Below are 20926 nucleotides of genomic sequence, written 5' to 3'. Positions count from 1 at the left end.
AGATTTCCTATTCAGATCAGCCCCCACCTTACCTCCCTCCCTACATTAACAGTCTTCCTTAATGTCCCTAGAGGGCTTAATACCATATTTGGTTATGTTATTTTTATGCCTAATGTTGCTCAGTGACTTCCCCAAATGCTTACAAGTCAAGCCTCAAAATGGCATACCACATATACTCCTTCTCCTGCTCAAAACCCTTTATCCTCCAAATCTATAGGCTTAATATCATTGCACACTATACATTTATTCCTCAGGATGGCCCTGCACTTGTGATCCTCCCGCTTCAGCTCTAAAGTACCTGAGAGTAGAAGTCCGTGCAGTCAGGCCCAGCTTGCTTATTTATTTGTATATTTATTTATTTATAGCATTATTATTTGCTCTTCCTCAGCTTCCTCTCACTTACCCAGACTATCATTTTCCATGTTGACTTGTGAGGCTTGTTCTAATTTCTCCATGAAGGACTGATATCATCCAAACATTTGCCATACATTCTTCTATCAGAGCATTTAGGATGTTGGATTAAGATATATTGGATATATTTCACATTTTACCCACTCTCCTTTCTCCAGCCTACCACCCTATAGACCTTGGCCAGAAATAAAAGTAAAAACTAAAAATAGAATCACAAGGTGCTTCAGAGTGAGAATCTTGTATTCATCTTTATATTCCAAGCAATCATCACATTGATCTGTGCATAGTACTCAATGAATATTTGCTAAATGAATGGATGCATTATTAAATACATCTGCAAATTTAATAGCAGTACCAACGAAGTAGATACTTACAATGTACTAGTGTCACTAAATAAGAGTGAGATACAATCTCAGACTCTGGTATCCCAACCAATTGCAAGTTCTAGAATTACACCATGAGATAGAATGTGTTCTCACAAAGTCAAGAAAATCCCCTAGGAGTCACCCTAGCCATGCCACGAAGCTCCACACACAATGGCAGCTCTTTATCTGAATTCACCTCCACTTATCTTGACTACTGGTAAACTGAAGGAGTCCTAATGCTAACAGAAAAAAAAAACCAGCACAGAAGACAGATTTGAAAATAATTTCTATTTTAATTTAGTTTTCTTCCTTGGCCATTGTACTCTCTATTACTTAATATACAGAAAATGTTCTAACATTTTCCTTTATTTTGAAGTCACAAGGATATTTTTGGTGACAATGTTTCATTATTGAAGATGCCAGATTTTCAGAGGAGGAGTATATACAATGCACATGATCAATGCATTTATTACACATGCTCATCTTCACATGTATGAAATGTCACAGTTAAATCCTTATTGTAAATAATACATATATGCTAGTTGTATCGGCTACTTTTCTATTGTTGTGGTAAAATAGCATCTCCAGCAGCAGCTGAAGAAAGAAAGGGCTTATTTTACAGCACAACTCCAGAAAGATAGTCTATAATGATGCAAAAGGCATAGCATCAGCATGGAGGAAAAGCAAGGAGATCACATCTCATCTCCACAGAGGAGGCAAGAGAGATAAAGATAGAGAACAGGGGCCTGCTCCAAGTGATGTACTTCCTCCAGCCAGGCTTTACTTCCTCTGGGTTCTAGCATCCCTCCAAACAGAGTCATGGACTGGACACCAAGACAAGAGTCTATGGGAGAAATTTCTTATTTAAACTACCACACTAGTGAAAATAGGAGGACAGTCAAATAAATAACCAGAAAATCATCAAATAAACTTCAGCATTATATCACAATCACGTGGGACTTAACTCTCAAGAAAGTACAAATGGATCTTCATCAACAAATCAAAATGTCAGCCAGTTGAAGGTGGCACAAGACTCTAATGCCAGCACTTGGAAGGCAGAGGTAGGTAGATCTATGAGTTCAGGGACAGTCTGTTCTACAGAATGAGTTTCCAGGACAGCCAGGGCTACACAGAGAAGAAACTCTGTCTCGAAACCCACCTCTCCCAAATCAAAATGTCAACCACCAATCAGACTGAAGAATATCACAAGTCATTTTTAATAAGAATCTCCCCAGTGCAGTAAATTCAAACAGCACTCAGAAGTCTGGGTCTACGATAAAATTAAATAAAATCTCCAGTCCAATATAATCATGAACTGAACAACATTGAAAGGAAGCCTTTGAAATCAAGAATGACATGAAAGATGGCCACTAGTCACTGTTTCAGTTTTATTTTTCAAGTTCCAGATAGCAGGGAGGACTGGGGCAACTGTAATTTATTCTCTAACGTTAACAAAGGACAGTACAAACATTTCCTCCAACAAAGATATGCATATGTCCAGTAGACCCTCAAAAACCTGTTTAGTAGCACACCATTGGAGCATACAATCCAGAGCACTGGAGACCATTTCATATTCACATAGAATGGCTACTATAAAAAAATAATGCTTGAAGGATGTGAAGAAATAGAAGTTCGTGAAGTATTGATGGCAATGAAAAATTATATAGCCAATTTTTTTTAAGTATGGTGGCCAGGTGTGGTGACATACTCCTTCAATCTCAACACTTATGAGGCAGAAACATGCAAAATCTCCTAAGTAGAGGCCAACTAGGTGGTCTACACAGAGTTCCAGGCCAGCTAGGATATACATTAAGACCCTGCCTCAGAAGAAAAGGAAGCAGAAAAAGACCAGAAATTCCTCAAAGAATAATCTGTCAGTATGATTTCTGGACACTCACACACACTAGAACACTGACAGCAGACTTGGGGAAGGGGGCTTTGTACAATCAAAGAGATGAATTATTGAACTAAACAGCAGATAGGAGTAATACACACAGTTAGATTCTTAGGATCTACTGAATGATTCCAAAGGACAGTGTTTGAGATTTGAGGGAAGGGACTTCATAATGCCATGCCTTCCCATTCCGAAGCATGAGCCGTCTCTCCAGCTGTTCAGGATGTACTTCATGTGTTTTTGTAAGCTTGTACAGTTTTCTTGTTGCAGCTTTTACACACTTACATATATTTCTGGATGTTTAGTTATGAATAGAATTTTAGTGTGTGTGTGTATCTGTGTCTGTGTGTGTTTATTCTCTTGTGCTACCATGATTTGACTTTAGGGTGGCCTGCATACTGGGGAAGCAGTCTGTCACTGCATGTACCACCAGCCTTCTTTTTACTGTTTAATTATTTACTTGTTTATGTGTATAAATGTATGTGTATGTGCTTGTCTGTATGAGTACCACATGTACACAGGTACACACAAGGAGGCAGTAGGTGTTGAAATCCCTGGAACTAGAGTGACAGACAATTATGCAGCACCGTAGATGCTGAAAACCAAATCCAGGCAGGTCTTCTGCAAGAGCAACAGATACTCTTGAACATCTCACAGCTCTTATCTTTTTAACCCAGACTGGCCTTGAACATAATCTGTAATCAGAGATAGTCTTGAACTTGGAATGTCCTTGTTCTAGCCTCTAGAGTACTTGGGATTATAGACCTGAATTACCAGGCCCAGTTTATTAATTCTTTACATCTTTGTACATGTGCGTATGTGTGTATACATAAGTGTGTGAGTACACATACATGTGTATAAAGCCCACTGGACAACACTGGGTGTCATCCTTAGGAACATCATCTATCTTTTTTGAGACAGGGTCTCTCATTGTCCTGCTTTTAGGCCAAACTAGCTGTCCAATGAGCCCTAAGTCTCCACCTCCCCAGCACTGGGATTACAAGCCCTAACATCTGGCATTTTTAGGTGGGTTCTGGGGATTGAACTAAAGTAATTTATGTTTGTGTTACAAGGATTTCACTAACTGAACTATCTCCCCAAATTTTAGTGCATTAAGATATGCACAGATAAACATTTGTCTCTGTAAACGATTTGTATACAGGACAACTATTTTGGACATCGTTGCTTCCTTTTGGTCTCTCATTGAGCATTGAGCTCACTGATTCTTCGACACCAGCTAGCTAGTAAGTCTTCCGCATCTGCCTGTCTATGCCTCCCCAGCACTGGAACTATACACATCGCTATGCCTGGCCTTTGTAAGTGTGTGTGCTGGAGGCTGATCTGAGGGCCTCCTGATGCTTGTGCAGCAAGAACTTTGCTGACTTCAGGGCCATGTCACCAGTCCTGAAAAACTCACTGTAAAGGAGTTTATATACCAGAATTTGTGTGTATAAGAATCTAGAGGAAAAAGCAAATTGAGGTGATTGACACAACATCTGGGCACATACAGCAATAACTACAATAAGTTAAAATAAATAGTCTAGTTTGATCTCTAGAAAAAGATCTCTTTCTAGAGATCAAACCATGGAACGAATCTGTATGCACAAAATGAACTAGCATTTTTGTAAGAGTGTAGCATTTACTGGATGAGGCTGCACAGGTAGGCATTGGTTTAAGAAAAACAAAATACCAGTGGCTTGCTAATATAAATGAATATATTACTTTAAAAATAAATCTAAACATGTATTGCAAAAATGAAAACAATGTTTTTATCATCCCGTTGGGGAAAGTCTTCTTAAAAGCATAAACCGCTGCAACAACAAAAATCCTAGAAAGACTTGCCTATAAAACTCTGTAATAAAAAATAACATGAAGTAAAGACACAGAGCTAAGGCTGTAATATATACAAAGAGGACCTGAGTCTGACTAAGGCTGTAATATAAATATATACAGGGAACCTGAGTCTGATCACCCAATACCCACTGATGGAAGAAAGAGAATTGATGCCTCAAGGTATCCTCTGAGCTCTGTGTGTGGTGATGTGCAAACCCTTGAATAGTGGGCAAATAACCAAACAAATGTGTAAACAAACAAACAAACAAAAACCCCCCAAAATTTTTTTGAACATGGTATAGGGGTCAGCACTTAGAGATTCCTTTGCTGATAGTCAAGCTTTAGCAGCGATTTGGTTTGGGAAAGTTATTTTCTCTCCACGGTTCCAAGCATTACAGCCAACGAACGGAAGCTTAGCACTTTCACGTCACCTCCAGCTTCCCAGTCTGCCAGTCTGCATGGACCCACAAAATGCAAGGCTGTCCTGGTCTCTGGTCTGTATAGCTTCCAGTTTATGTCCTCCCAAAATCACTTCATGAAAGTGATGGCAGATTGATACAAATGCCCGTAGAACACACAAGTAAATCCATCCCCTAGGCAGTTCCAGAGGACCCAGCACAATTCTTCTAGACACATGACTTTAAAGCAATATCCACCCATAGCTAACATACTCTGTTAGCCATGAATGGGGAAATTACAGTTCAAACTACAGTGAGCCAATAAAACACTCCAAGTTATTTTTAGCTCTTCCTGTCTGATGAAGTAAAGATGTCTGACTCACCAGGAAGTACTCCCTCGCTCCACAAAGATACAAAGGCAAATGAGAAACAAACCAGAGGGTAGACAGATACTCAGGTGAGGGCTGGGCTGATCCACAGTTCTCTCAATAAGGAACATTTCCAAGCTGTTCTGAGCTGCTACAAGCTTCTGAAAGGTTAAATCCCAGGAGACATGCCAACGCTGACAGTGTGCTCATATGAACTTCAATACTGTGTGCGGAGTTCTCTTTTCTACAAAAGCCATGGCCACCCTTACACTCAGACGACAGTGTTTATGGCATTCTCGAGCCTAGCTCCAAGTGTTAGCAGTAGAGAATAAGGTTTTCTAGATGTACAGAGGCAGAGAAAACAAATGTCCACATTTCTTATCAGAAGATGTGAGTGCTTTTGTCCCCTTGCCCCTCCCATGAGCTGTTGGAGCTCACAAGACTATATAAAGTAAATGTCCAGCTGACAGACCAATAGGCAGATCCACAGGAAGTGGATGTCCACATGGAATAACCCATTTTGCAGAGCTGCGGGAACACACTTGACTTTTGGAAAAGTCACCATCATATCGGTGGAAACCTTGTGAGGCCCTGATTCTCCCACAAAATTACCTGCTAACAGACCACATAGAGATGTCTAAAGAACACAGGCACAGAGTAGGAAGGTAGTGTGTCCCACCACTGCTAACAAAAAGACCTGAGAGTCCCCCAAACTGGTTATCACAAAAGAGTTTGGATGAGGGGAATGGGTAAATTCAGGGACATTTAGTAATTTATTAATTATTTTATTACATTTACTTTATCTAAGGGATTGGAGTGTCAGGTCTTTCCCTTGGATGCTGGCTCTTTCCTGGGTGGTGTCACCTGTTCCAGAGTGCAGCTTTGTCAGGTTCTACCTGCCCTTTCTGTGATTTTTGATATGCATATTATCATTGTCCTTACCTATGGAATTTTCCAACTATGTCTATAAAAACTAGAAACCTCGTGGAAATCACCCCTTATTCTCATTCTTCTCCTGGCTACTTCTACTTCTTCCCCTTACTCTCCTTCTTTCTTCTCCTTATTCTTCCCCTTCTTCTTCTTCTCTGCGTCCCTTCACTTCACTTCCCCTCCCCCGCCTGAAAAATAAAGAAGATGCAGAGGTAACGCGCAGTGCATGAGTTAATCTTTTTACCCTCAGTTCCCTGCTTGCCTTGCATTCTACTGAGGGGGTACTGAGGCTGGTACTCAGGGCCCCCGACAATGAGCAATGCAGAGGCTGGCAATTCAACAAGTACTTGTGCTACAAGCAGTTTGCTAACTTGTAAAGTTGCTAACACGTTTCAGATTCCACAAGCTTTTTTTTAAAAGATTTATTTATTTATTATGTATACAATATTCTGTCTGTGTGTATATCCCTGCAGTCAGAAGAGGGCATCAGACCCCATTACAGATGGTTGTGAGCCACCATGTGGTTGCTGGGAATTGGACTCAGGACCTCTGGAAGGGCAGTTAGTGCTCTCAACCTCTGAGCCATCTCTCCAGTCCCAGATTCCACAAGCTTACTTTCTCTTAGGACTTTTAGGCACACCACAATAAAATACGGAGAAATGTTATCAATCACAGAACAGAGTAGGAGATGGGTAGGAAAGGAGTAAGTGCCAAGAACAGAGGCTCCTCACCTGAATCTGGGGCATGCATGCAGGCATGGCAGACTATCTGAACCTGGGAGCATGCACACAAGGCTAGGCATCAGACACACCCTACAATGCGGATGGCAGCATGTTTTTCAGTAGCTTCTGGCTATCACTACATTTTTAGTTAAATTTTTGAGAGTTATTTGCTTTTATATTATGTGTGTGAGTGTTTTGTTTGTTTGTACATCTGTGAAGAATATGCATGCAGTACCCTCAGAGTTCAAAAGAGGGTGTTAGATCCTCTAGAATTGGAGTCACACACTGTTAGCTACCATATGGGTGATAGGAATCAACCCCTACTCCTCTGAAAGAGCAGGTACGTGCTTTACCTGCTGAACCATCTCTCAAGCCCCAATCCTGTGTTTTAAAGGAGTCTCAAGACATTTAGAGTCACTAAACAAAGACTCAGAGAAGGAAGGTCTGTATTCACTGAGTCCAAGTATGACTCTAACTGGGACAAATGTCGGACTTGGGAAGAAAGTCCACAAAAGCCAAGAAGCTTAAGTCATTAGACTGTGAGAATTATTCTAGAAACAGGAAACTAATCTAAGAAACAAATTCAAACAATTGCATCTATCTTTAAATAATGTGTCTAGAGATATATTTAAAGCAAAACTAGAAGACATAATATATAAGGATATATAAATACATGTTTATACATAAGCAAATATTATTTTTAATTTTTTGAAAATCATAAAACACTCTAAATAAAGAGTTATCTATAATATATGTGAACACTAAGCATTTTCATTCCCATTGCATACTAACTTAAAAGGCAATGCAATCCCAAGAAAAATTTCCAAAAAAGGACCTCTCTGTGAAGTTTCAGAAGAACAGATATATCAGAAAATAAAAAATATTTTTGGAAGTATGTAGGAGAACTGGAGGTACCATACTGTGAGGTGTGCTGTGGTACCACAGAGCTGAAGATGCCAATGAAATATACAGACACAGCCCAGAGAAGTCTAATGTGGGACTCCCTTTGGTATGCTGTGAAATGTATTTTATTACCATTGGTTTTATAAAGAAACTGCTTTGGCCTATAACAGGGCAGAATAAAGGCAGATAAGAAATCCAAACAGAGATATATAGAGAGAGGACGTAGAGTCAGGGAGACTCCCTGTAGCTGCTGAAGGAGAAAGATGCCACCCAACTGCCAAGGAAACAAGGCATGTAGAAGATGAGATAATGCCACAGCCTTGTAGTGATACATAGATTAATAGAAATGGGTTAAATTAACACATAAGAGCTAGTTAGAAATAATGCCTGATCCATTGGCCAAATGGTATTGTAATTAATACAGTTTCTGTGTGGTTACTGTCCACCAGAAAATAAATGTGCAGTCTCCGCTTACAAAATGATGCCCATCTTCTGGGGCATAGAGCCACATAAGACCTAAAAAAGCTTTTTAAAAAAAAGAGGGCTTCTAGACCCACAAAATAGGTGAGTCAAGCACAGCTTCTTGGCATCTACATTTTTTTCAAATAGGCTCTGTTTGGTGGCTGCAAGCAGAGGTGTGGCTCCTTTAAGAGAAGGCAAAAACTTCACAGCCTCTTTAAGATAAGGCAGCTCTGGCTCTTTCAGGAGGTCCTGCACTTAAATGGGGTTTGTGAGCAGAATGCTACAAGTTGCTTAATGATGACAGAGATCTGCTGCATCCCTAGAGCTGGGGCAATAAGCATGGATCGCAGAGCTGGTGGCAAATATACCTCCGGTATATTAAAAGTCCAAGAGAGGCAGAGCCAGTGTCCAGGACCACTGAGACCAAGCTGCTTACCATTTTAAAAGCACTCCTGGTCAGAAAATGGTTACAGATATACAATAAGACAGATTCAGACAAAACAGACCTCTGAATGGGTCACAGTGTTGGAAAATGTGCATGGGCTTATGAAAGAGAAGAAAGAGTACAGAAAGTCAAAGATGAAAGGAGTAAAGATAATTAAACATTAAAAAGTAATAGAGTAAAAAAAATGAGCCATGTAAAGATGGAACATACACAGAGAATCTGGATATGCATATTACTGTGTTTGCCTGAAATTTTTGACTGTGAATAAGCTCAGTACAGAGAGACATTTCATTGCACAGGTTGCTAAGCTAAACCAACATATATATTTTAGAGATATCTTGACTTCAAAATTTGAGTCTAAGGATATGTTACTTTTGAAAAGAGGTTCTGCTTTTGTTTCCACAGAAGATAAGAATCCGTGGATTCCTTCCAGCCTAAATTAATATGGTTTGATGGAACAAGACCCCCTGAAAGGTCTCCATACACCCTACAAACAGCAGGAAGAAGTTTGAAGAAAGCAACACCTAAATTCCCAAAATGATTGTTTATAAATGCTTGTTTTCATTTAAAGGGGGATATGATATATAGAGATGAATACTTCATATTAGTATGGATCTTGGTTTATTGATACAAATGTAAGGTCTATTTGTTACACTGTGTAAATATATCTCTACTCTTGTTTAAGGTATTATGTTAAAGTAGCTCATTTAAAAATATAATGTATAGTTAAGAAATATAGATTAACAGTCATCAATAATAGTCAAACTTACAGTCATGTTAGGTTTTCTAGATATACAAAGATATATTTCAGTTAGATATTCTTCAAACTTTTCAAAAATCTACAGAATATGGGATTTAAAATGTTTTAAGAACTTTGACTTTTCTCCACAATGAGACAACCTTGAGAGAGGTTGATGGGAATTGAAGAAACTTACTATGGAATTTGCCTTTGGTGTGACAACGCTAGCCATTTGCACAAGAAATTGCTCTTGTCTGGACTGCTTGATGGTTTGCTGTATAAATTGAACATGCAGGATCCACAGAAAAATGACTGCTGAACTTGCAGGTGAGACAGTCCTTCAGGGTTCTTGCTTTACAAAAGAACAGCCAGACATTTTGCCGGACACAGAAAAAAAGCAACTGATGAAATTTGTTAGTACAAGGCAGAATAGATTTTCAAATTTCCTGCTTCCTGGAAAAGTCTGCAAGATACTATGGGCTTTTAGGCTGAAGATGGATGCCCCAATGTTACAGAAGAACTTTGGGTGACTGTCCAGGCAATGAGAAGTCTCTATCAATGCTAGAGTTTTGGAAGTTGATTACAATGCCCTTCCTGTTTACTTAGGTAATATTATAACCTTTTGGGGTCTTTGGTTGAGTTGAAAACAGATAGTTATAGTTTTCCTTAGTTATGATAAAAGATAAACTAGATATGAAACTTTATACTCACAAAAATATTATAACTATAATTCTTGATTGATAACTGTTTTGTTATATGTAATTTTACTATGTTAAAATTAAAACCTTACTTTTTATTTATACAGAAAAGGGAAGATAATGTGATATTTCCCTCTGTATGCTGTGAATATGTTTTATTACCGTTCTTTAGCCTATGGCAGGGCAGAATAAAGTCAGACAGGAAATGCAAACAGAAATATATAGAAAGTGTAGGCGGAGTCATGGAGCTGCCGAAGGAGAAAGATGCCAGTAAACCAACAAAGAAGCAAGGCATGTAGAAAATGAGGTAATGCCACAGCCTTGTGGTGATACATAGATTAATAGAAATTGGTTAACATAAGGCATAAGAGCAAGCTAGAAATATGCCTGAGCCATCAGCCAAATAGACTGTAACTAATATAGTTTCTATATAATTACTTGGGTCTGGGCAGCCATGAAATGAATGAGCAGTCTCCATTTAAGAAGTCCAAAGCAAGCATGAACTAAGTTCAGAGAGAAGGCAACTAGTCTTAAAACCCTCCTGTAAAATCAATTCATAATTCATAAAAAATAATCTGTGATCTCTCTAATTCAGATTGTGCTCCAAATTAAATTCTGCTGTGAAATGGAGGGAGAGAGGAAAAGGAATAGAAAAATCACTTAAGGAACAGCAGGCAGTGTACCTGTGCAGGACATGATTAACTTGTCTCTTGAGATTTGCTGTCACTTTTCTCTATGACCTGTCTGTGAAGGGCTCCAGATGATCTGGCTTCTCTTTGAATTTGGTCAATGGGAAATTAGAGAGAGGAACCCACTTAACAACAACATAAGACCATCCAGAGCACAGAATCGTACTGAGAGAAAGAACAGCGATTCCAAGAGGAATATGGAGCTTGTTGTCCAGACTATCTCAGGCCAAGCCAAGAAAACTGGGGTTGAAGTACTCTGTTCAAAGTTACTGTGCGACCTTCAGAACACAAGACAGGATCTCATTAAAAAGAACAACATAGGAAGGCACAGCATAAGCATGGTGGAGGTGACTGGGAGGAGCAAAGCACTTGAGGCACAGCATGAACTAACACCGAATTTCCAACTCAACCCCTCTGTAGGGGCCAACTTCAGCCCCTGTTGAAGTCCACTAAGTGAAAGTTCTCAAATGGCACATGGCCAGGGTTCCTAGGGCTCAGAGACTGGAAGTAACAATTCCCTAAATGTGGGCACAGGCCACCTGAGAACAGTGGATGCTCCAGCAGAACCCAAAAGATTTACTGCCAAGAGAAGTGACTGCACTGTCCCGAGCCGCAAAGGATGCTGAGAGCTAAGTGATGGCAGCAGGGAGGATGTTGGCAGTGGACATGAGCATCACTGTGAAGTACTGATATAAACTAGTAAGACCCTAGAACCCATCATTTAAGACTGCAGGTCCTTCTATATTAGCTCCTTTCCTTCTTATCATGAACAAAAATTAATTTATAGGATTAAGTAATTTCTTAAGCCTCTCAAAAGAATACTGATTAAGAAAAAGCAATAAAGTGGCTGAGGGAGTCATCCTAGAGTGGAGCAGGGGGAACCCATGATGGAAAAGCTAGGCTTGACATGGACTGACCATCTCTTTCAACAGTACAGAATCCCAACCGTACATGTGATAGAAATAGTGAAGGGTTATTCTCTTGTTTCTTTATGTTAATGACTAATTAATTCTGGTGAGAATAAAATACACTCAAGATGTAAAAGCTCAAGACTTTAGCTACCTTGAATTGCCTTCGATTCGAGCTCTGTCTATAAACTCCCCAGAGGCTGGGTATTTCAGTATGTTTTCCCAGGGGCAGGGAAACCAATAGAGAGTCCACAAAATAGGTTCGATTACACACCAAAGTCTTCTGAGATTTCAGTTTATTCAACAACAGAGCTTAAGATAAGCATGGTGTGTGTGTATGTGTGTGTGTGCATGCGCACATGCGCACGCGTTCATACACGAGCACACGTACACGCAAATGTGTGTGTTAACTTTCTCAAATTACCAATGAGGTACAAAATGTGTGGGTTATCTTATTCTTCTATGGAAACCACATCTCCTACAATACATCAGTACCAGAAGGTTCCCAGGCAGTCAAGTGCCAAACACGAAAACAGAGTAGTGTCAAAGTACTGCCACTGACAGGGCTTCCTGGGAGCGCATAGCCAGGCTGCTGCTGTCATATTACTTCAACCAAAGAACTATCATTAGTACCTCTTTCATCTACCCGCTTCTCCCCAGGTCATTTAAGGTCTTAATGGCTCTGAGAACACAGGTCAGAAAGACTAGGAACCACTGCCAAGGTTAACTGGGATGGATGCTCCTGTGAGCCTCTAGAAGTGGAAGACAGGGGAATAACAGAAAACAAAGACTAAGGAGCATCACAGTTAGACTAGACTGGATTCAAGAAGCACTTATGACATTTATTTCCTTCTCTCCTCAGCAAATGCTCATCATGGCTAGGAAGGCTGCCATGACATACTAATTAGATCAAGACTAAAATCTCTAACTCAGGAATTAGGACTCATTGTATTCTCTGTTTTGTTTTGTTAATAGTTAAGGCAAATTTTAGGTCATTTAATCACTGTCTGGACCACGATAAGCAAATAACTTGGTGGGTGGGTCAATATTGTGATCATAGATAGCATTACAACTTGGGTGGATGTGGGAAAACTGAAATGGCTGTATATGTTTTCACTAAGGTAAAGTATTTTTCATCCCATAAGAAAAGCAGTACATGTGCTTCCCTGCTCCCCTATCCACCCTTCCTTTATCCCAATCATCCTGTTTCCCCAAGTTCCCCCCATCCTCCCCTTCTCACTTTTCTCTCCCCATCTCCCCTTACCCCCATCCCACCCCACCCCCAAGATCCCAAATTTTTGCAAAGCACATATCTTAATTAAGGGAGCCATCTTAGGGTTGGTAAAAGACTTGAACCTAGAGGGGCTCCCAGGTGCCCAGGGCTATGTCCCCAGTTAGTTCCTTGGGCAGCTGAGGATAGGGAACCTGAAATGGCCCTATCCTATAGCCATACTGATGAATATCTTGCACATCACCATAGAACCTTCATCTGGCAATGGATGGAGATAGAGACAGAGTCCCACATTGGAGCACCGGAACGAGCTCCCAAGGTCCCAAGGAGGAGCAGAAGGAGGGAGAACATGAGCAAAGGAGTCTGGACCACGAGAGGTGCACCCACTCACTGAGACAGTGGGGCTGATCTATTGGGTGCTCACCAAGGCCAGCTGGACTGTGACTGAAAAAGCATTGGATAAAACCGGACTCTCTGAACATGGCGAACAATGAGGGCTGATGAGAAGTCAAGGATAATGGCACTGGGTTTTGATCCTACTTCATGTTCTGGCTTTGTGGGAGCCTAGTCAGTTTGGATGTTCACCTTCCTAGACCTGGATGGAGGGGGGAGGACCTTGGACTTTCCACAGGGCAGGGAACCCTGACTGCTCTTCGGACTGGAGAGGGAGGGGGAAAGGAGTGGGGGGGAGGGGAGAGGAGTGGGAGGAGGGGGAGGGAAATGGGAGGCTGGGAGGAGGCAGAAATTTTTTTTCAATAAAAAATAAATTAAAAAAAAAGAAAAGCAGTACAGAAAAATAACATGCTATAAAGTAGCTACTGTCCCAGAAAAACCACAAGTTTGTGATTGGGTATGTGGAAGCTAAAGACCACCTCCAGACTGCTTTGTCAATGTGTGTATTCTCAACTGCTGACACATGATACTACAAAACAAAACAGCCTTCTGAACCAACTTCCAAAAAGAAGTATTTCTCTCTAATTATGTAGACTGAACTTGATATGCATGCCTACCAACAGCAATAATAAATAAATAATAATAATAATAGCCACAAACAAAAGAATAATAAAGGAAGGACTTTCTTTCACCTTCTAAAGATTCTGAAGATTCAGTGCAATGAACTGCTAATGTGAGTGAAATGGAAACAGATACAAATGTGAAGGAAGTCATGTGATTTAGCAATGAAGACTCCCCTGTCACATGGGGAAGAAAGATGATGGAAAACACAAAGTCCTTGGGCTCACAGAACAGACAAAAGATTGTAAATGATTCTTTTCTACAGAGGAACATGCCCAGGATATTGACCAGGGTTGATATGGAAAACAGCGGTGTTTGTGCAAAAGCTCGATCAAGTGCAGCACAAACTTGGGCTCTCCACTTGCTTCCATCACGTGACTTTAGTTAAGCAGAATCTCAGCAAAGACCCAAGGTGATTGGCTTCTCAGAAAGTCTCTTCTAGCACCTGCCAATTTCTAGGTAAGCCTCTAATTTAAATAAAATCAAAGCAAATTTCAGAGTGACGGTCCAAACAGGTATGAAAGATAAGTCTCCAAATATCAGAAAGAAAGAGATTTCAATAAAAGTCAACCCCCGACCCCTACCACACATACATACAATTCAAATATATCCCTGTCTAGTTCTACGTGATTTTTTAAAAAATTTTCATGCGAACCTTTTACTTAAAGAGTAAAATATCTAGAGTCCTATTCCATTTAAAAAGAGCGAAGTTAAGTTCCTGGGACGTTTTCCAGAGAGTTAGATTGCCTTAAAATTGGACGTGCATTAAATGAAGCTTTGTCTAACAAAAGTGAGCGAGTAACTGATATGGCATCTGTATGTTCAGTCCACACAAGGTTCCTTTATCTGGGAAGCATTACTCAGAGACAAACAGAACATCAGATTACAGTCCTGGGGACTCATACTCGCCTCTTCTACGGATGCTGCCAGCTCACACAAACATTATATGTGCGTCGAGCGCCTGTTTCCAGAAGAATTTGTAATCTACCTGCTCCATTTCGTTCCCCAAAGTCTCTCCTACTTGACACGTGTGCCCCCTTTCATTCATTGCACTGAACCTTTCATCCCTAAGAGGTTCACTCGCAGTAAATGTGCAGAGTGGTATGCTTTAATACCAGGAGCAAAAACAGAAGAAGCCTTCTTCATTATAATGTACATGAAACCAAACCCTGATTCTGAGAGTTTTCTGAACTTGCATGAAAAAGCCATTGCAGGAAGGGGTTCATTCCTGGGTGCCAGGTTCCTCCCACATTACCTGCTTCAGTGTACTTCAGTCCCACTTTGTCTTCTGTGTCTTTTGTCTTTGGGGGTGGCCAGACAGCCTGGAGTCTGCCAGGAGTCCTGTCGTCCTGCTCTGTGGGGCTCTGGTCAGGCTGTGCAAAACAGGTAAAGAATAATTTTAAGTGAAATGTGACCAGAGCCAACTGATTCTTGAAAACATACATCCTAACATTAATTCTAATATAGATTTAATGGCCAGTTGTACGTTGCTCCCATTACTTGTAATTAAGCCATCTTAATACAGTATGAACCTTTTTCCAGAAAGGTAAAGAAACGGTAAGGGTAAAAACTAAAGCAAACAAAACAACAAACAAACAAACAAAAAACCCTCAGAGCTACCTAACATGCAAACCTGTATGTATTATTTTTGTTATTCACCTTTTTAAAAGGCATGACTAATTTTTTAACTGCAGAAAGAAAAACAAATGCGTTATCATCTGGCACATTTATAGGAATATTTGCAAATGTACTCCAAACAACTCCACACTATTTACAATAAAAAATAAGTTTGCATTTTTCATGAACGTTAGTAATAATTGAACACACACTTCTCTAAGTATACCACACTACTTTTAATTCTTTCCTATTGCAAAATAAAAGGGACTGATTCCATGTTCAAGTTTTTTGTTGTTGTTGTTATTTTAATGAAGTTGAATTTCGCAACTAAAATGCTATGGTTCATTTAGATTTAACTACAAGCTATGATAATCTTCCAGAGACCTTAATTTTTAATAGCTTAATTAAATATACAAGCAGACATGATAATCCTATACTGAATTGATGTTTAACAAGAAATTCTATCCATTGTTCCCATTAATTTTCAACGCCAAACACTTCCTGACCATTATAAATTAACTTTCTTTGAATAATTCCAACTTTTACTAGCTAGATTCTCTTGTGCTCTGATTCCATTTATTCTTTCCATACGTGTTAGGGCTAGGTTCCTGTTTTTATATATGGGGAGACAGGCTCAGAAATTATCAAGGTCACCTCGCCATAAAAGGCAGAGTGGGGATTAAAATCCAGTTCTCATCCTAAATTCAGTACTCAGCCAGGAAACCACATAAGGAACACAGACCATTTCAGTTACATCATGAGCACATATTTAGCTAAATGGCATTACTTTCAAAGGCAGGAGTGTAATTGAACAGTGAGGAAATCTCTATAAATTGGGCCGCACTTACACATCGCACATCCCATTACTTCCCCATGTTGCTAATGTTTTATAAGCGCAATGAGCCCTGATGTTTAAACTCAGGGTGCACAGTTCCCCTTCCTTCCCACACATCCTCACACAGACTACAATTACATTCAAGAAAAAACAGAAGAAAAAGATGTGCTTCTGTCCAATTTCGCCGTCATTCACAAGACAAATTTAATACATTAATTTCTGTTTACCTAAAATACTAATAAGATCGGGCAACTAGGGTTCATCTTAACAGAAAACCTGGAATGCAAAAAATAATTACAGCATGATATTTTATGTTAAAATGCAGAACCCAGTTCTACATACGCTTTTGGGGTCAGTGGGGCTGTCTGCCGGCCTTGACTTGGACCTTTCGAACACAGCGCGCAGTGATTCCTTCTCGTTCCTCATCTTTCGCTTGAGAGCTTCCAGCTCGGAGGTGTCAGCGGTGGTCCCCTTTTTAGGGGGACGGATGAATAAGGCCTTAAAGGCCTCCAGGGCAGTCTCTGGTGGCTTCGACTTCACCTGGCCATCCTGAACTTGGGCATCTCCAGAACTCTTCTGGCTCTCCTGCTCAGTACTATAGCCCATCTCGTCTGCCCCACGGAGTACGGGGTCTGCTCCCTTGACTTCAGTCCTTGGCATGTCAATGTTGAGCAGCTGAGATAGCTGCTCCAGGAGAGTGGGCGTGGCCTTCGGATCAGTTGCTCTACCCTGGCTCTTCACTGTCTGTTGGCCTCCCTGCACCAGAGACTTGTGAACAGGCTGGGTCAACTTGAGCAAAGCCAAGTCCCCATCCTTGGGTTTGATTTCCGTAATGGTCTCCCCGGCCTCCGCTGTAGCCCCCTTCTTTAGCACACGGAGCCCACTAAAGAAAGCTGGAAGCTGGAACGACTTCTCCCCCGGAGTGTCTCTCTCTCTTTTACAAACAGTACCCTCAGCAACAGCAACAGTCTGGTCTGTTGCTGCGGGTGGCTTTTGGGACCTTTCTTCCGCAGCCTGGCCCTGCCTGTGGCTATCACCACCCCCGGGGTCCACTTTGCTACTTGTCTCAGGTAAAGTTCTCTGAGAATCACCGCGGAGTTCTGCATCATCAGTTTCCCCAGTGTGGTCATTTTCTCCCGAATCTTCCAGGCTTTCTTTGGGCTCTTGAGATGGTTTAGATAAAACAACAGTGGTGGACTCCCGCGTATCAAGGCCACTTCCTTCTTCTGCCTCTTGGCCACCATCTTCAGAGTCAGAATCACTTGTGGTGTGAACCAAGGTCCCACGGACCCAAAGGACATCCTCGCTATCCACACTCACAGAGGCCGGTGAACGCAGCTCATGACCACGGGAAGAGGTGCTCAATCTGACTTTCCCCTGACTTCCCTCGGATCCTGTCTCCGCCCTTGCTGAGTTCCCATCATTTTCAAGATCAGGTGGAACTGGAGCTTCTGCCTGTGACTGATCTGAGCCTTCGCTGGGATTGTCTCTCTCAGGAGCGGAATCCACCTCTAAACTGCGAAATGCCTTCAGCACAGCATCTTCCTCTTCGGGATCCAAGGAGTCCAATTTACTTGTAAATCCAAACAGGGATTTCATAGAGAATTTACTCAGGATCGACTGAGCCATCTCAAGTCCGGCTTCGGATTTGTTTGGTTCCAGCTCATCTCTGCTGTTGAGAGAGTTACCAGCCTCCTCCATGTCCCCGCAGTGGCCTTGACAGAAGTTCTACCTTGTGTTACCTGCTCTGCTCGCTCAGTTTATCCGCTCCATCTGCTCTTGACTTACAGGACAGAGAGCTACAGCACCGGGGAGACAGCCAGGCTTTCAGCAGCTCAGAAAACACACTTGGTCTCTTTCAGGTCACAGAGTCCTCGCTTCCGGTCTGTTCGATGCCGGCCGGCGTGCCCAGGGCAACTTGTTAACTCTGGGCAATTCTATGTCCCAAAGCAGCTGGGGCTGCACACCTTACTACACATGGGCAGGCAGGCTGCTCTTCTGGACTTCCGTATTTACTCCCCAGGACAAAAGGCTTTTTTGTCGCGGCAAAGTCAGCCTGTCCCGTAATCCCTGCCCAGGACTTCAGGAGGAGCTCCGCCCAGTGCCTACGAGTCTCCTGGTCACATTCAACTTCCTCATTGGTGAGCAAGTTGAGGTTCCTAAAAGTGCTGAGCCGGCAAGCTGGTCCTGACAGTCCTGACCCACCCCCTGGTGCAGCCCAAGAGATTCCAAAGTGAATCAGCAGAAAACGACCAAAGGATTTATGAAGTGAGTCCTCTTTCCCAGCCAGGCCCCACACCCCAGCATTTCGCCCACATCCACAGCCTCCTGCAAAACCCTAATCAAAGTCAGAAAGTAAAGAAAAAGATCCTCTCAAAGTGCCCGGAACTCTCAGACGTAGTTAATTTACTACCCCTGGAATGTCTTTTGTTTTTAAAAGCTTTCCTTCAGCTAGCTGGCAGGTTTCATCTGGAATGCAGATTTTCTCTGACTGCTGGGAAGGAAAACCAACTAGACTGGTTTCAGATTACGGCTGTTTTAGCTCTGCCCAGCCTGGGTGTTCTGCAAACAGGTACTTAAACAAGCACGCCCACCACGCCCCAGTCCACCTACTGTAGGGCAGCAGAATAAACAGCCCCAGCCGTGTGCCTGTGATTACTGTCTGAGCTGAGAGCCAACCTTAGGTCTCTTTCTGTTCAGCAGCAGTGACTTCCTCGGTGAGTTATAAATCCTGGTGGCAGAAGGGACTCCTTTCCCGCTTTGGTGTTGCAGTCAAATACATGGACCTGGTATAGCACGATTTTTGAATGGAACCTGCCTTCTTGGTCAGAGTCATTCAGCCAAGATTCCCAAGGATCTTTATTTCTGCAAAGGTCTAAAACGTCTATCAGTTTGGTTTCCACTGCCCATTTTGTGCAAAAAAGCAAAAGCAAAGAAACCCAGCACTGATTGGATAAAACACTATTCTGATTATAAACTACAGACCCAGAGACCTGAGGATATGGGGTGAGGGAGTCTTAGCTGCCTAGTGACCTCTTGGGAATGGCTTCCTGTCAAACCCAAAAGGTTTGCAATAATGCATTTTTAAAACACTGTATGATTGCAAAAAAAGAAAACATAACCAAAGAGGGTGTGTATTCCTACAAACCTTATAGGAAAGAACAGAAAGAACAAACCATAATTGAAACGGAGCCTTTCTGGGTGACCCCGACTGACATTTTGGGATGACTAAATGACCTAAATGGAAAAGGTGTGGTGCCAGGGGCTTCAGTTCAGTCAGTGGGATGTGTGCCTAGCACACACAAGGCTTTGGGCTCAGTCTCCAGCAGAGCAAAACAACAGAATCAAAGTGAACATCGGGGCAAAATAAAGGGGTAAGGGGAGATCTGATGGTGTCATTCTGAATAAGCTTCCGCTCTATAGGAAATGCCTATTGATAAAAATCTGCCTTCTTTGAGATCGTGGAAAGAAGGGATCATTACACCAGTTTCAAGAGCTATACACAGAGAACGCCAGACTAGAGGTGGAGTTTTGCACACCTGGTGTTTTCCTTCTCTCTGAGGATGTTTCGTTTGCTCAGATACATATATATCTTAGGACTGATTTCCAGAGTAAGTTTTCAGGCACCTCCATAGACTTGGGCAAAAATACAAGCTGGAAGGGGTCGTTAGTCCCTCTACACCATAGTACTGAGCAGACTTAAAGGGTTTCAGTGTCCCCTCGTTATCCACGGGCACCAACATAGTTTTATAGAAAATGGATCTGGGGATTATTGGATTGACACCCCTTCGCTCCGGGTAGTAAGGCTTTATTGAACTTATTTTAGATTAAGAAATCAAAGTGAACAGAACTTAATTGAGTAGAGTTTCATAGGGTAGTGGGTGTGAATGAACAGTAATTTCTAGAACGGAACATTTACTATGTGCCCAAGCACTGTTTTAAATGCTTTGCAAATACTATCTCATTAGATAGAGACAGCCACTCTAGCTTGGAATTGATTCTGTTTATCCTGCTGGAAAAACGACCCAGAAAGATGAAGTAACTCATGTTTCTAGGGCCAATGGATAATGGAACCAGAGTTTGACTAGAGAATTCACTCTTAACCACCCTCAACACCTCAGAAGTTGACTTCCTGCTGGCTCTTGTAGGACACCACACATGGCCCAGTCTTAAATTACAAAGGTGGGAGACTCTTCTTAGGGTCTGAGGGACACTTTCTCCTTTGGGATGACACAGAGACAGACGTCACAAAAACTTACTGACAGAAAATGACTATGGTTTTACATTGCTGGAACTTCAGGGCAAATTACTTAAATAGTTATTTATTTAAATGTTTAACAATTATATAATTTAAATAATTAAATTATTATCTGAAATTAATTTAAATTATTCATTTAGGAAAATTATTACAGAAAAGTCAGAAATGAAGGCAAACTGAGAGAAACTTCCAGCAGAGGAGTTTCT

General features: G+C 41.5%; 1 protein-coding gene across 4 annotated transcripts in view; it reads right to left on the bottom strand.

Annotated features, from left to right (window-relative positions):
- Positions 1-20926, bottom strand: part of Fmn1 (formin 1) — a 369449-nt gene that overhangs the window by 236878 nt on the left and 111645 nt on the right. For 2 of the 4 annotated variants that reach the window (XM_075961724.1, XM_075961726.1), the window contains exon 5: positions 15266-15383. The exons of 1 other annotated variant lie outside the window; for it this stretch is intronic. In XM_075961724.1, the coding sequence (XP_075817839.1) occupies positions 15266-15383 (118 nt within the window). Of the gene's footprint in view, positions 1-15265; positions 15384-16804; positions 18534-20926 lie in introns of those variants that run through there. One more of the 4 variants, XM_075961727.1, reaches the window with a different exon arrangement.

This window comes from Microtus pennsylvanicus, chromosome 2 (genome assembly GCF_037038515.1).
Source record: "Microtus pennsylvanicus isolate mMicPen1 chromosome 2, mMicPen1.hap1, whole genome shotgun sequence".
NCBI lineage: Eukaryota > Metazoa > Chordata > Mammalia > Rodentia > Cricetidae > Microtus > Microtus pennsylvanicus.
Note: the sequence above shows the minus strand (reverse complement) of the source record. Positions and strands in the feature narration are given on the sequence as shown.